The 13,651-nt window shown below is 34.8% G+C and overlaps 1 protein-coding gene across 1 annotated transcript in view; it reads left to right on the forward strand.

The window, feature by feature from the left end:
* LOC149791590 (xanthine dehydrogenase/oxidase-like) overlaps nucleotides 1–13,651 on the forward strand; it is a 123,971-nt gene that overhangs the window by 79,605 nt on the left and 30,715 nt on the right. Inside the window, exons 24-26 of the mRNA XM_089970144.1 lie at nucleotides 2,122–2,267; nucleotides 3,375–3,456; nucleotides 10,879–10,974. Of these exons, the coding sequence (XP_089826270.1) occupies nucleotides 2,122–2,267; nucleotides 3,375–3,456; nucleotides 10,879–10,974 (324 nt within the window). The remainder of the gene's footprint in view (nucleotides 1–2,121; nucleotides 2,268–3,374; nucleotides 3,457–10,878; nucleotides 10,975–13,651) is intronic.

The raw sequence follows: 13,651 nt of genomic DNA on the forward strand, positions 1-13,651 counted from the left end.
TGTGTGAGTATAATGTGTGTGTAATGTGTGTAATTGTTTGTTAGGTATGTGTAATGTGTGAGTGTAATGTGTGTGCACTGTGTGTAATTGTTTGTAAGGCATGTGTAATGTGTGAGTAATGTATCTGTAATGTGTGTAATTGTTTGTAAGATATATGTAATGTGTAAGTGTAATGTGTGTGTAATGTGTGTAATTGTTTGTAAGGTATGTGTAATGTGTGGTGTGAGTGTAATGTGTGTGTAAATGATTTTCAAGCTTCTTTATGAATCCAGTAAAATATAATGTTCAATTCTTATTACAGATAATTATTAAAATAAAAATTAATCTTAAGAAATATATAGCAGAACAATGTTTTAAATATTCTTTACAAATATTGTCAAATAATGCCATAAGGGTGCATTAATGCATAACTAGTTCCTTGCTAGTGCTAGGAGCTGATAACATAATGCTTTCTGTGTCACATGATGTGATTTTTTACCAATGAAAATGCTTGTTATAGAGGCTTGGTAAAATTGTTTAATTATATTCAGATGACTTGAATATTATACCTTTGCTTTATGTGAGGTCATGATTTGTTATTACTTGTGAGTAATATGACAAATATCATAACCATTTATCTACATAGAGGACAATTAAGCATGAGGTGTGTGTATAATGTATTGAGCTCATAATAATTATTGTAGCAGGTGTCTGTATTCTTATGTATGGTGTCTGTCTTCTGTTGAATGATATTTGTATGCAAATGCATGGTGTTTAAAAACCAAACTTGGAAAGAATATTCTTCAAATAACATCACCAGAAAAGAAAATGAAGATGAAAAGAGCCGATGTTATTGTAATGCTTGTTCTTGCAGAGCTGTTCTGTCTTTTTGAGAATCACATGATTGATATATACCCTGTATTTTAACTTAGCTCAGGATCAGCGTCAGAAAATATTACATTCTTTGAAATGTGGTCAATCGAGATTTTGCTAAATGTTTTCAAAATCTGTTTGAAAACTGTTCACTCTGAATTATATTGATAAAATTCTGCAAAATCAACATTTTGAATAGGAGTTTGAAACAAATTACTTTAGTAACAGAATTGTACACTGAGATTTAGAATGTAGTTTTGCAGTACAGCATGAAACCATTCAAATAGACAATAATTAGGTCAGTAATGACACTGGAGATGAAGAGAAAATAAAGATGCCAAAAATTCTAAAGGACTAATGTCCATGAGGGGTGGGGTGGTGGAGGTTGTGGCTAAAATTGTTTAAGGAATTTAAAGTTCTGGAATTGAAGGAATAGAATCACCATTTCTTATTATTGGACCTTATTTGTATCAATATGACAATTATAGGTTCTTAGGAGGATGCAGTAGCATTGGTACTTGTAACCAATATACTCGATATTCTGGATGGACTGCCTAGATTCCACAAAAACTGATGCTAGCAATCTTGATAAGCATGCACATTAATGGCATTCTGTAACAGTTAGATTTGATAACAGTAAATAGAAAATCATAGAACCTGAAGATTTTAATAAGCATGCACATTGATGGCATCTATGCATTCTGTAACAGTTAGATTTGATAACAGTAAATAGAAAATCATAGAACCTGAAGATTTTAATAAGCATGCACATTGATGGCATCTGTGCATTCTGTAACAGATTTGATAAAGGTAAATAGAAAATCATAGAACCAGAAAAATTTAATGAGCATGCACATTGATGGCATCTGTGCATTCTGTAACAGTTAGATTTGATAACAGTAAATAGAAAATCATAGAACCTGAAGATTTTTCTTGGAAACCACAGCAGCTTGGTTAGGTTCCTAATTAGTGACCAGAAGGGTGCAGGACCTGGTTCTAATTGTATCCAAATCAGCATGGTGTTTCTATGGACCAGGTGCTTTACTCCAATGGTCTTGATAAAATATAACCTTATTGTGTTGATTTGCCATCAAGCACTGTCAACCATTCAAAAGTTTTTTCTTAACTTTTGTGCCACTACTAACGTCGTAAATTTCAGTAATATAGGCTCAGTTTTCCTAAAAAATATCTCTGATGTTAGGGTTTTGATCCTAAGAAATATACTTAGTAAGTATTAAAAATTTAGGACAAAGTTTTACCATGTTTCAGGTCCGCTCTGTTAATCTGTACAAGGAAGGAGAAACGACACCAGGGAACTTTGTTCTGGAAAATTGTACCATTCGTGAGTGTTGGGAATTGTGCCACAGCAAAAGCAAATTTGAGGAGAGATCAGTAACAGTGCAGAAATTTAACAAGTAAATATTTGTTTTACCTGTATCACCATGTTGAGACAGACCACATATGCTCACTTATAAATTATGTCCAACTGCAAAAAACCCTCATCTGCCATCACGTAATGTGTCAGCAAATCATGGTTTGTGTCAATTGTTGTACTGATGGCACATACCTGCAAAGGCCCAGATCTGCCAATCCATTATGTCATGACAGATCTGTGTTTGTGCCATTGCGGATGGATATGACTTTTGTACTTTTCTGGTAGTGATTGTAGACTTACAGTAAATGTGGTTCTGTTGTGGTGGACACTTGTATTAGTTTCATACTTCTTTTAAACAGGACTGAAAATGATAAACCTTGTAGAGTGACTTCATTTTTTTCATCAGCCTCTCTTATTGGCTTTTGGACATAAATTGATAATGCCCAGTATACTGTCAATATAAAAAATATTTCGTGACAATTTAATGAAATTTTTATGCTTAAACTTGGTGAGTAATCGTGTTCATGATAGTGGGACATTTGAGAATTACCATAGTCATTGAAACAGTTTTCTTTGCCAGTCAGAGGTTTCTAAAATTTATGGATTCGTGCAGAAATCAATCATAGATGACATACATGTGATTTATAGCAGATGATTTGGGATCCTCCATAGGGCACTGGTTAACATGCTGGACTGACAACCAGAATGGTTCATGTTCGTGCCCCGCTTAGGCCAGGCTAGATCAGCTGACTCAGTACATGGCACTTTATTTGAATGGTCATGGCATGATGTGACCTTTTTCAGTCAATATACCATGAAATCAGACAAAAAGAAAAACACTCTTGAGGATTTCTTTGTTTTCCTTCCCTGCATCTGAGTTATGTCTCTTTCTCATGTATTTTTGCTGCTTCATTTAATGCAGGGCTACATGTCACTTTCTTGATAGAAATCATTCAAACGTTTAACCAATATTTATCATGTAGTTTGAAAATACATGATATAAATATAGTAGCTTGTTCAACCAATGCCAAGACAAATGTTTGAATGCCCATATATTTTGTCCACAAATATCTTCGGATATTTCCTGGTTAGAATTGGCTATTTAAAGTTATGAAGAATTAGCAAATTTCTTGTTAAATTTGTATAGAGATCATCGCTGGAAGAAAAGAGGAATAACGATTACACCTGTGAAATTGGCTGCAGGACTAGGTCCTAATTTTATGTACCAGGTAAGCCATACTGATTGCACATATAAGTTAAATGTAAGAGAAAATATAAAAAGTCATTTGATGTGAATTTCACTTTTGTATATTTAACAGGAACACATTAATTATCTCTTTAAAATTTAGGTTTCAGGCTTATTTTGTTGAAAATCATTGGATTTTCCTCAGTCTGTGTTCACCTATATAAATTATGACGGATGAATGGATATAACTTAATTGAGTTTAAACAGGATTTCAAATGATATTGTTTTCATTCTGAGCAGCAGAGAGGGTGAACAGACCTTTTCCTAGAACGCTATATTTGAAAAATAATAATAATAATAATGAGGACTTTGTATAGCGCATAATCTTTAGAAGCTCTAAGCGCTTTACAACATTAGACAACACCTGTAAGACAAAAAAACATATAATGATATGATTACAGAAACAAACATCATGAAATTAGAAAACATTAAAAAACATGCTGAGAATATTTAAGGTAGGAAACATTATTAGGTCTTTAAGTTTGTTCTTGCAGTCAAAATAAGTGAGTTTTGAGAGCCCTCTTGAATGTGATCACTGTGTCTTTGTGTCTAAGTTCAGTGGGCAATTCATTCCACATTGCTGGGCCCTGGTATGCAAAAGAACGCTGTCCATATGACTTTGTTTTCATAGTGGGAATAATAAGTATACGATTGTCAGAAGAGGAGCATAAGTATCTTGCTGGTGTGTACACATGGGTGAGGTCGGATAGATATGTTTGACTAGAGTCCGACAGTGAAATGTAACACAGAGAACAAATTTTGTGTTTGATTCTGGATCGACTGGATAGCCAGTGTAGGGTACAGAGCAGTGGGGAGGTGTGCTCTGATCGTGGTACTCTAAGTATGATATCCGAGCAGCTGTGTTTTGAACTTTTTGAAGTTTCTGGAGCAGATATTGATATGAACCAGACAGAATTGAGTTACAGTAGTCAGTCTTGAAAGTACTAATGAACACACAAGTGTTTTAGTGGCATCAACTGAAAGATATTTGTGAATTGAGCTGATGCGTCTCAGCTCAAGATATGCAGCCTTGCATATGTTCATGACATGTTGGTGCAATGTGAGAGTACTGTCCAGAGTAACACCTAGGTTTCATACTGATTGTGTGAATTTAATGTTGGTGCTGCTGATATTTATTGTTTGAGGTAAAGGATGTGAATGAGAAAGTCTTTGTGTTGTAATCAGAATGGCCTCAGTTTTATCATCATTCATCTGCAGCTTGTTACATGTCATCCATGATTTCACATCAGAAATGCACCTCTCTACACCTTGGATGGTAGCATCAACTTCAGTTGGGTGGCTAGATTTGTATATTTGGGTGTAATCAGCTTACAATTGGTGAGACACTGGATGATGATCTATGACACTTGAGAGCAACTGAGTGTACAGAATGAAGAGAACAGGTCCAAGAACAGACCCCTGTGGAACACCACAACATAGATCAACTGGGCTGGAGTGTATTCCATTTGCAGATACAATTTGTGTCCTGTTGACCAAGTAGGACTTGAACCACAGTAAGGCTGTATCATGAATGCCAAATACATGCTGGAGACGGTGAAGTAATATATCATGGTTTATTGTGTCAAATGCTGCAGACAAATCAAGGAGGGTGAGGACTGTAATCTTTCCGCTATCCAACGCAGAGAGAATGTCATCATCTACTTTTAGAAGAGTAGTTTCAGTACTGTGGCAAGGGCGATATGCAGATTGTACGTTGCTAAAAAGACTGTTTGAATTTAGATGAGATACAAGCTGGGATAAAACAACCTTTTCTAAGATTTTTTATATGAATGGGAGATTAGAAACTGGGCAGTAGTTCTTTAAATCGTTACGGTCTAGTGTTGGTTTCTTCAGCAGAGGCTGTACAATGGCAGTTTTGAAAAATGGTGGGAATTCCCCGGATGAGAGAGAGGTATTAATAACATCAGTTAGTGAAGGCAGTACTGGATCTAAGCACTCAAGCATAAAGCTTCCTATGAAAATGAAAAATATAAGGTAAATTATACCAAACCAAAGCCTCTAACTGACTGAGAGTTTATCTAATTGGGTTAGTTTATAAGTTACTGTTTTTTTGTTGTTGGTGTTTTTTTTAAGTACGCACGTTTACCCGCATGATGTCTCATCGAGGTCACACCTTCTCTGCTGTTGTAATTAAATCATTATTATATCAATAATGGCACCAGCTATGGAGTCTTATACTGCTAGATTAGCGCGAGAAAGATTAGAATTAATAAAGAAATTTCTTCCCGTCTGTGATTCTGTCAAATGAAAACTACAAGATCAAGAATCTCAAGTTGAATTTGTGGAAAGTGCAGAGCAGTTATTTAGACCAATTGTTGAACCAACCAAAAAGATCACTGAGGCTACAACATCATCACAGCAGGTCATCGAAGCATTACCAAAACAAATTAAAGAAGCTATGGAGTCTGCCGACAAAACACATGCTGAAATTCAAGATGTTAAAAATATTGTCGAGGATCTATCTAAACCAGAATTAAAAACTAGATACTTTACTCAGGAAGGCTATATAGAAGTTATGAATGATCCTGTTAAGGTGGGATATCAACTATGGCGTCAGTTTCTAAAGCCAGAGTTTTATAACACTCCAGAACACGAGTGGGTTGTTAGGGTATTTCATGAGTACAATGATATTCCACAAATCAGCAAAAAATATTAAAAAAGAATAAGATAATTTTATTGATGCAGTTTATGAAATGAAAAAAAGTGTTGGAACGCCACTTGTATCACTAGGAAAGCAGCGATTATGACTAAGGAGACAACCATCACCTGACCCCGTTGTAACCAGAAGTGGTATTTCTACTCAAGGAAGTGGCCTTATTGCTTGTCCTCACAATGTTCTTTCTGATGTTGAACGGTTAGAAATTCTGAGTAGAGGAAAACATGCTGGAAATAATTCTCCAGAAATTATTAATGAAATCTGTGATATTTGTCGAAGATTATTTACAGTCGGTATCATGGATATCAATGTTTATCGGTCTCTCATTGATGAAATCGCAGATGATTATCACAGTGATTAAATAAATAATAATTAAAATGATCGTACATAATGCTCAGTGTGGACCGGTCATGGTCAGAGTAGTAAATTCACAATTGCCAACATACAAAGCGATTTACGGAGATGTACTCAGTGATGTTGTTATGGGTTTATTCAGAAGGATAGCCTCAAAAGCAATACTGATTGCAAAACAACTAGGAATGAAATCTATTAATTTTGTTTGTGAAAATATTACTAGTGCAGTTGGTAATGTTGCCGGTAAAGCATTCTCGGCAATCAAGGACAGACTAGCACGATTAACATAGCTGCCAACCCTCATGATTTTGGCGTGAATTTCATGACTTTTTCACCCCACTCGCAAAAAATTCATGAATTCTCCAATTCTCAATTATTTTAAATCTTCAATAAAATAACCAATTTCCTGTTAAGTGCTAGTCATGATAGTGGCAGTTGCCAAAATGGTCCGGTACTGCTGGTGCTGGTCGCAATATTAGTAGAACTACAGCCGATTGGTGCAGTTGGCCTGGTAGCAAGCATTTTAGCCTAATTTAATATATATGTATTATAATTTAATTGGTTAAATGTAGTTTAAGTAATACACAATGCATCCTTCTCTGGCTTCTTGCTGGGCCCCTCTTTGTCTACTATGGTTCTCTGCCCAGACATGATGTCATTGCAGCCAATATATGTTAATAAGCTAGTAACTAAATTTCGAAGTGGCCGAGTGGTCTAAAGTGCTCTCTGTTACAGATCACTGCCATCTCACTTCTGTCTGGGTGGGTTCAAGTCTCAGATTCATCCTATGTGGGTATGTGAGAAAGCTTGCCAGTAGCTTCTCGTGGGTCGGCGGTTCTTTCCGGGATTTTCCCGGGTTTTTCCTCCACCATTTATACTGGCCGCCATGCATAGTGTATCGTGTGCTGAAAAATGTCATTAAACCCCACAACAACAACAACAACCATCTCACCTCTGTCTGCGTGGGTTCAAGTCTCGGATTCAGCCTATGTGGGTGTGAGAAAGCTTGCCAGTAGCTTCTTGTGGGTCAGTGGTTCTTTCCGAGGTTTTCCCGAGTTCTTCCTCCACCATTAATACTGGCCGCCATGTATAGCCTATCGTGTGCTGAAAAATGGCGTTAAACCCTACAGCAACAACAACTACTAAATTTAGCAACGTTGTCATGTTGAACCAATCAGATGAGTTGAAGCATGTGATCAAACATTGTCAGTTAGGCGTCATTCATATAACTGATACACCTGTAGAGATGCATTCCTTTCAGTGCAGATGCTGCATTTAAGTTTTAACATTATTTGCAGAAAGAACCACCCGCCTCCCCTCCTTCCACCATGTTGTTCATTTGGGACATTTCTTGCATAGCATACCATTCCAGCTCTGTTCTAGGGGTCCTTTATCAAATCGGCTAATGTTATTGCCATTGCCAGATTTCATGCATTTACAGCTTTGCTTTTGACCCCCAATTTGTGTCAGTACTTAAATGTACTCAACTATTATGCCCGTATACTTCCAATTCAAGTGCCATTGCTAAGTTTCATGCATTCACATCTTTTGACTACCAATTTCTGTCAGTACTTAAATATACTCAACTATTATGCCCATTTACTTCATACCTGCTTCCTATGCTGCATGTATGGAGTATCGGCTGGTGTTTGTTATCATAGCAATCCTCAGGATTGGATTTATCAAGTTTCGGTTATCAGTGTCCCTATATACCTCGTATCAGGTGATATAGGTAAAGTAATGCTGACAAAACTTTCGTTGTGGATGCCAGTAATGACTCCAAGCCTTAGTGATGGAAAAATATCAGATTGTGAGTTCACAGAGATGATTAAAATTTATGAAGAAGCAATGACTGTGATTGATTTAGAAAATCAGGATTTAAATAAGAATGTCAGCTCCACTGACATCGTCAGGTGAGTTACTTCAACAAACTAACGAACACAACTTCATCAAAAACTACGATGATATCAGTGAGCTCAACTAATCCAGAATTTAATGTTAATTTTCCAACTGTAAATCCAGCAAATTGGCCGAATATCAGATCAAAATCATTTGGTGGATTACAACAAATAATTCACTTGTATTTGCAAACAAAAATAAAGATGATGGAACACCAGACTAGAATGTTGTCAGAATTCCAATGGGGAGTTATCAGATCAAACAAATCAACGATGAATTCCAGTGCAGAATAAAATCTATAACTGGAAAAGAACCCAAAATAGCTATAAAAGTTTACAAACCAACTTTATCAGTTGCAATTAAAATATATTCTCCAGTTTACATTGTAGATATTAACCAGTTAGATCTGTTTTAGGTTGGCCTGAAATAGCACCAGAGTATCATGGACCACTAGAACCAAAGTTAGATGAATTTCTAACAAATGAGAAAAAATATGTAACAACTCCAAAATATCTAAATATTTTCCCGTAGAATGGAACTGATGGTGTATATAATATTTATGCTTTTAATGATGAGTTAAGATACATGGACGTTTATAAAATGTATTCCGATCCCATTAATTCCGAGATCAATCAATCAATCAACAAAATACGAAATCTGTTTTTGTCATTATCACAATACTATAATGATATAAAACAACAGCTCATTGAGTCAATACAACATCTAAATCGAGTAGAATCAGATTATGATTATGTTAATAAAACTTTTACTGAAGAAGTATATAAACATATTTCTTTTCCCCGCCCTAAAAAACCATTTATCAATAATAAAATAACAGAAGAAGAGTATAATAGACGAGGTGATTTTACATTTGTATTTCCAAAATTTAATAAAGAGGAACTAAAACGAATTATTGATGAAAACTTTAAAATTGTTAAGTCATGGAGAAAAATTGCCCCACCAGCATCTTTTCTCAGACATAACAATGATCCTTATGGTGGTGGCAGACATATTTTACCAGGAATTGTAAATGTCACATCAACAATTGCAGTCATTCTTGTATGTGATGCAATTGATGGCAGCTATCAAACAGATCTTGAAAAGTCAAGCTCAGCAAGGAGATATTTTATATACTTTTACACCTTAAGTACCTACTGGATATTTGATTGTACAAGAACCTATTAATCCTGTTTATCTACGATGTCATAATAATTTATTATCAAGAATACATTTCAAACTCACTGACCAATCTGGACACTTAATTGACTTACATTGAGAATTTTTAAATATTGATCTATTCGTAAAATCCTTATTAGATATTTTTTTAGAGTGTGTCACAGTTAATTATTTAGTTAAGAGGTATCATAATTTACCAACATATGAGAGTTTTCATACAAAGAGGAGGTACTTTAAAACACCATCAGAAGAATAATGACACAGCCCCCAGTCAATAGTGAACAATTTAGTGTTAATATACTTATTGATGAACACAGGAACGAAGATTTATTTTGTTGATGCCGGAACAATTAAATGAACTGCAGCAAGAACATATTATTATGATCAGATTATGAATTATATACATTCCTGCATTAAAATTGATCAGCTTAAAAAAAATATTGTCTAATTCTGAATAAAAAATCTGATTTCATTAAATTGATGGGGTAAATAGTACTAAAATAGTGAAAATCTCATCAAAAACAGATTTTTATATTAAAAAAACATTGCATAATAATCCTTTCAAATCTACATTGTGTTATCAACCAGTTAATACGTGATGGCAGATATCAACGTTGATATACCAGGATTGTCAGAAAAACAAAATCTTGTATTAAATTATATTGTCTTAGTTCCTGTCAGTATTGTTGAGAGCACATTAACTGTGGACAAAACTCCATGGACGCTAGGATAAGCAATGATGATTCATTCATCACAATGATTAACTGTTTCTGATTCAAAAGTTTGGATTGTTGATGATCATATCGAATTGTCAAACTTAGTTTATCTCGCAGTGTCTCGAGTCAGAAGAATATCTCAGCTACGTAGAATTGTCATAGACTTTGCAGAAAATAATAATCAAACTACTGGTAATGGCGATGATATAGTAAGAAATATATAATTGGTTATAAACAATGTGACAAAAATATAAACACGACTTTGATCTCGATGCTGAATTTATAATGATATGTAAACAAGAGCAAAGTAATCATTGTGCGAGCTGTAACACATTAATGTTATCGTAGACAGAATTAATAGTAAGTTTGTTCGTACATGAGAAAATGTGATGCTGACCTGTCTTGAATGTAATCAGTGTCGAGGTGATTGTTTACGATAGTGAATATTGCATTTATGTAACGTAAACAAGAAACAATTTTTGCAAATATTGGGATTGTACTATTGTTTTGAGGAATGTAAAGTAAATTGGTAATATCTACTCTACTCAAAATTTTTTAATTCCCATCTACCACTATTCTTCAGGGAATTGCCATGGTGAGCATTTACCTAGATGGATCAGTCCTTGTGTGTCATGGAGGGATCGAAATGGGTCAAGGAATAAACACTAAGTTAGCACAGGTATTAATGCTGTCAGAAAACATGCTTGTTTATGAGTTTCCACAAATGTATGAATGCTGCATTTATAAATGAATAATAGGAATATTGATTAAATAATATGTGTTTGTGATATATACATATACAGAGTGATACCTGGATTCAAGAAACTTGGTGATGGGATTCATCTTGGTGAGTAATATATATTACTCACAAAAGTAGGTCACACTGACCCATTTTCCACACTTTATTGTCTTGGGTTCAGTTTTATGTTTTATATTTTTTCTCCTGCATTGTTCATGCTAAGATGATTAAACAGGATTATTGTATACAACTCTTTTAGTACCACACTTTTTGATTAAAGCCAGTCAGTGTCACTGTGGTCCATATTTTACATTTGACTGGTTTAGGGTAAGTTTATATGTTTTGCTTTCTACCATTTTTTTTAAAATCCAGTATACATATTATCATACATGGAATCATGAAATTTTGTGAGGGGGGGAATTCATCTTGATAAGTACTACACTCACATAACAAAAGTAGGTCAATTTGACCCAGATTTTCATGACTCAATAATTTTCATCATTTTTTTTTAACTGTTCATGCTACAGTCATTAAACAAGATGATTTTATGCATTATTTATTAATAGTAATTCACCTATACAAGAAATGTAATGTCACTGTGACCTACATTTCATATGCTTATGACCATGTATATGTTTTACATGCTATATACTGTCCTATCTAGAATCATGAAACTTTGTTAAGGATGCATCTTGATGATCATTCAAGATGTTGGTTGTTATGTTCAATATTCACCGACTTGAGTAAAATTTGGATTTAATGTTCATTTCTCAAGCATTGTTCACACTTGAATTATGTATTGATGATATAATGTGCCTCTCTATTAGTACCACACAGATACAAAAAAGAAGTTTGTTGTGACCTGTATTATTCTTTTGCTTGCTTCCATTAAGTTTTTACATCAGTTTATTACAACTTGAACTTTGGGCATGCTGTAAACTTGGTAAGAGATGCATCTTGATAAGTACTACACCTTTATTGCAAAAAGAGGTAACTGTGACCTATATTTGTTTAAAATTTGTGTTTAAAGTCCATTTGTAAGGTGCAGTTTTTCTTCAAAGTCCACCACTCTTGTTGCCTAATTGGTTATTGCATCTGCCTTGGATGTGGGAGGTCACAGGTTCGAACCCTAGTCAGGTCATATAAAAGACTTATAAAATGGTACTTGCACTGTCTCACTTTTCAGTCAGCATTAAGAAGTTAGTGTTAGGACTGGTCAGCCTGGTGTCAGGATAATGTGACAGTGTGAAACATAATGCTACATATCTGAGGCATGATGCCTCAGTGCCAGACATCACTAAAAAATCTAAATCACACATATACACATTCTTCGAAGTCTTGAAACTTGATAATTCAATGCATCTCTGTTAGTACTATGCCCTTACAAATTAAGAAGGTCATTGTAACCTACATTGTATGTTTTAACATAGATTTGACCTTGCTGTATACAACCTGATCTACAGGGAAGCCCATTCAGTGCAGCTGGAAGTTTGATTACATAATTATATTCAGTAAATATTCCATATTAATGACTATACATTATATACTATGATAGGCTACTTTCAGCAGGTTTACGGTGTATTGTAGTCATTGAGTATGGGAACTCTCAGCAGGTTTACAGTGTACTGTAGTCATTGAGTATGGGAACTCTCAGCAGGTTTACTGTGTATTGTAGTCATTGAGTATGGGAACTCTCAGCAGATTTAAAGTGTATTGTAGTCATTGAATATGGGAAATCTCAGCAGATTGACAGTGTATTTTAGTCATTGAGTATGGGAACTCTCAGCTGATTGACAGTGTATTGTAGTCATTGAATATGGGAACTGTCAGCAGGTTTACTGTGTATTGTAGTCATTGAGTATGGGAACTCTCAGCAGATTTACAGTGTATTGTAGTCATTGAGTATGGGAACTTTCAGCAGATTGACAGTGTATTGTAGTCATTGAGTATGGGAACTCTCAGCAGGTTTACTGTGTATTGTAGTCATTGAGTATGAGAACTCTCAGCAGATTGACAGTGCATTGTACAGTCAGTATCAGAATCAGATGAGTGGACTGCATGCATTTCAGGAAAGATCTCAGTTGTAGAGGTTAATCAAGGTAATTACTGATGCATGAATTGTGCTTCTAATAATTGTCATACTGACTGTAACTCCAGTATTACTCAGTATCTGATTTTCATCCTGTCAAGTCTGGCTTTTGACTTGTGGACAGTGATAGGTTCAGAAGCAGATTTCAAGAATAATGATTTCAAAGAATAAAGCTAAACACAATTAATTCCTGATTGTTGTCAATATATTATTGATATAATAGTACTTCTACATAGAAAAGAATGTTCAGTGTTAGAGCTGGGTGGCATGAAAGGTTTTGGTACAGCAGTATACCATGGTGTTTCTGAACATTCCATGATTTGTTACACAGCATACTGCAATTATACTAGGTACCAGCAATTTAGTGTTCTAGGGCAGTGCCCTACTGACACTTTGTTGAAAGAGAATTGTCTGTCAGTAGCTGGAAAAAATATTGTGCTCTGATAAATATGTAAAAATAACACCCTGTTATGCCCATTATAGTGTTTAAAATAAAATTAATAATCTTGTGATAAAATAAAATATCTC

Source organism: Sinohyriopsis cumingii, chromosome 9, assembly GCF_028554795.1.
Source record: "Sinohyriopsis cumingii isolate HCF-2022 chromosome 9, ASM2855479v2, whole genome shotgun sequence".
Lineage (NCBI taxonomy): Eukaryota > Metazoa > Mollusca > Bivalvia > Unionida > Unionidae > Sinohyriopsis > Sinohyriopsis cumingii.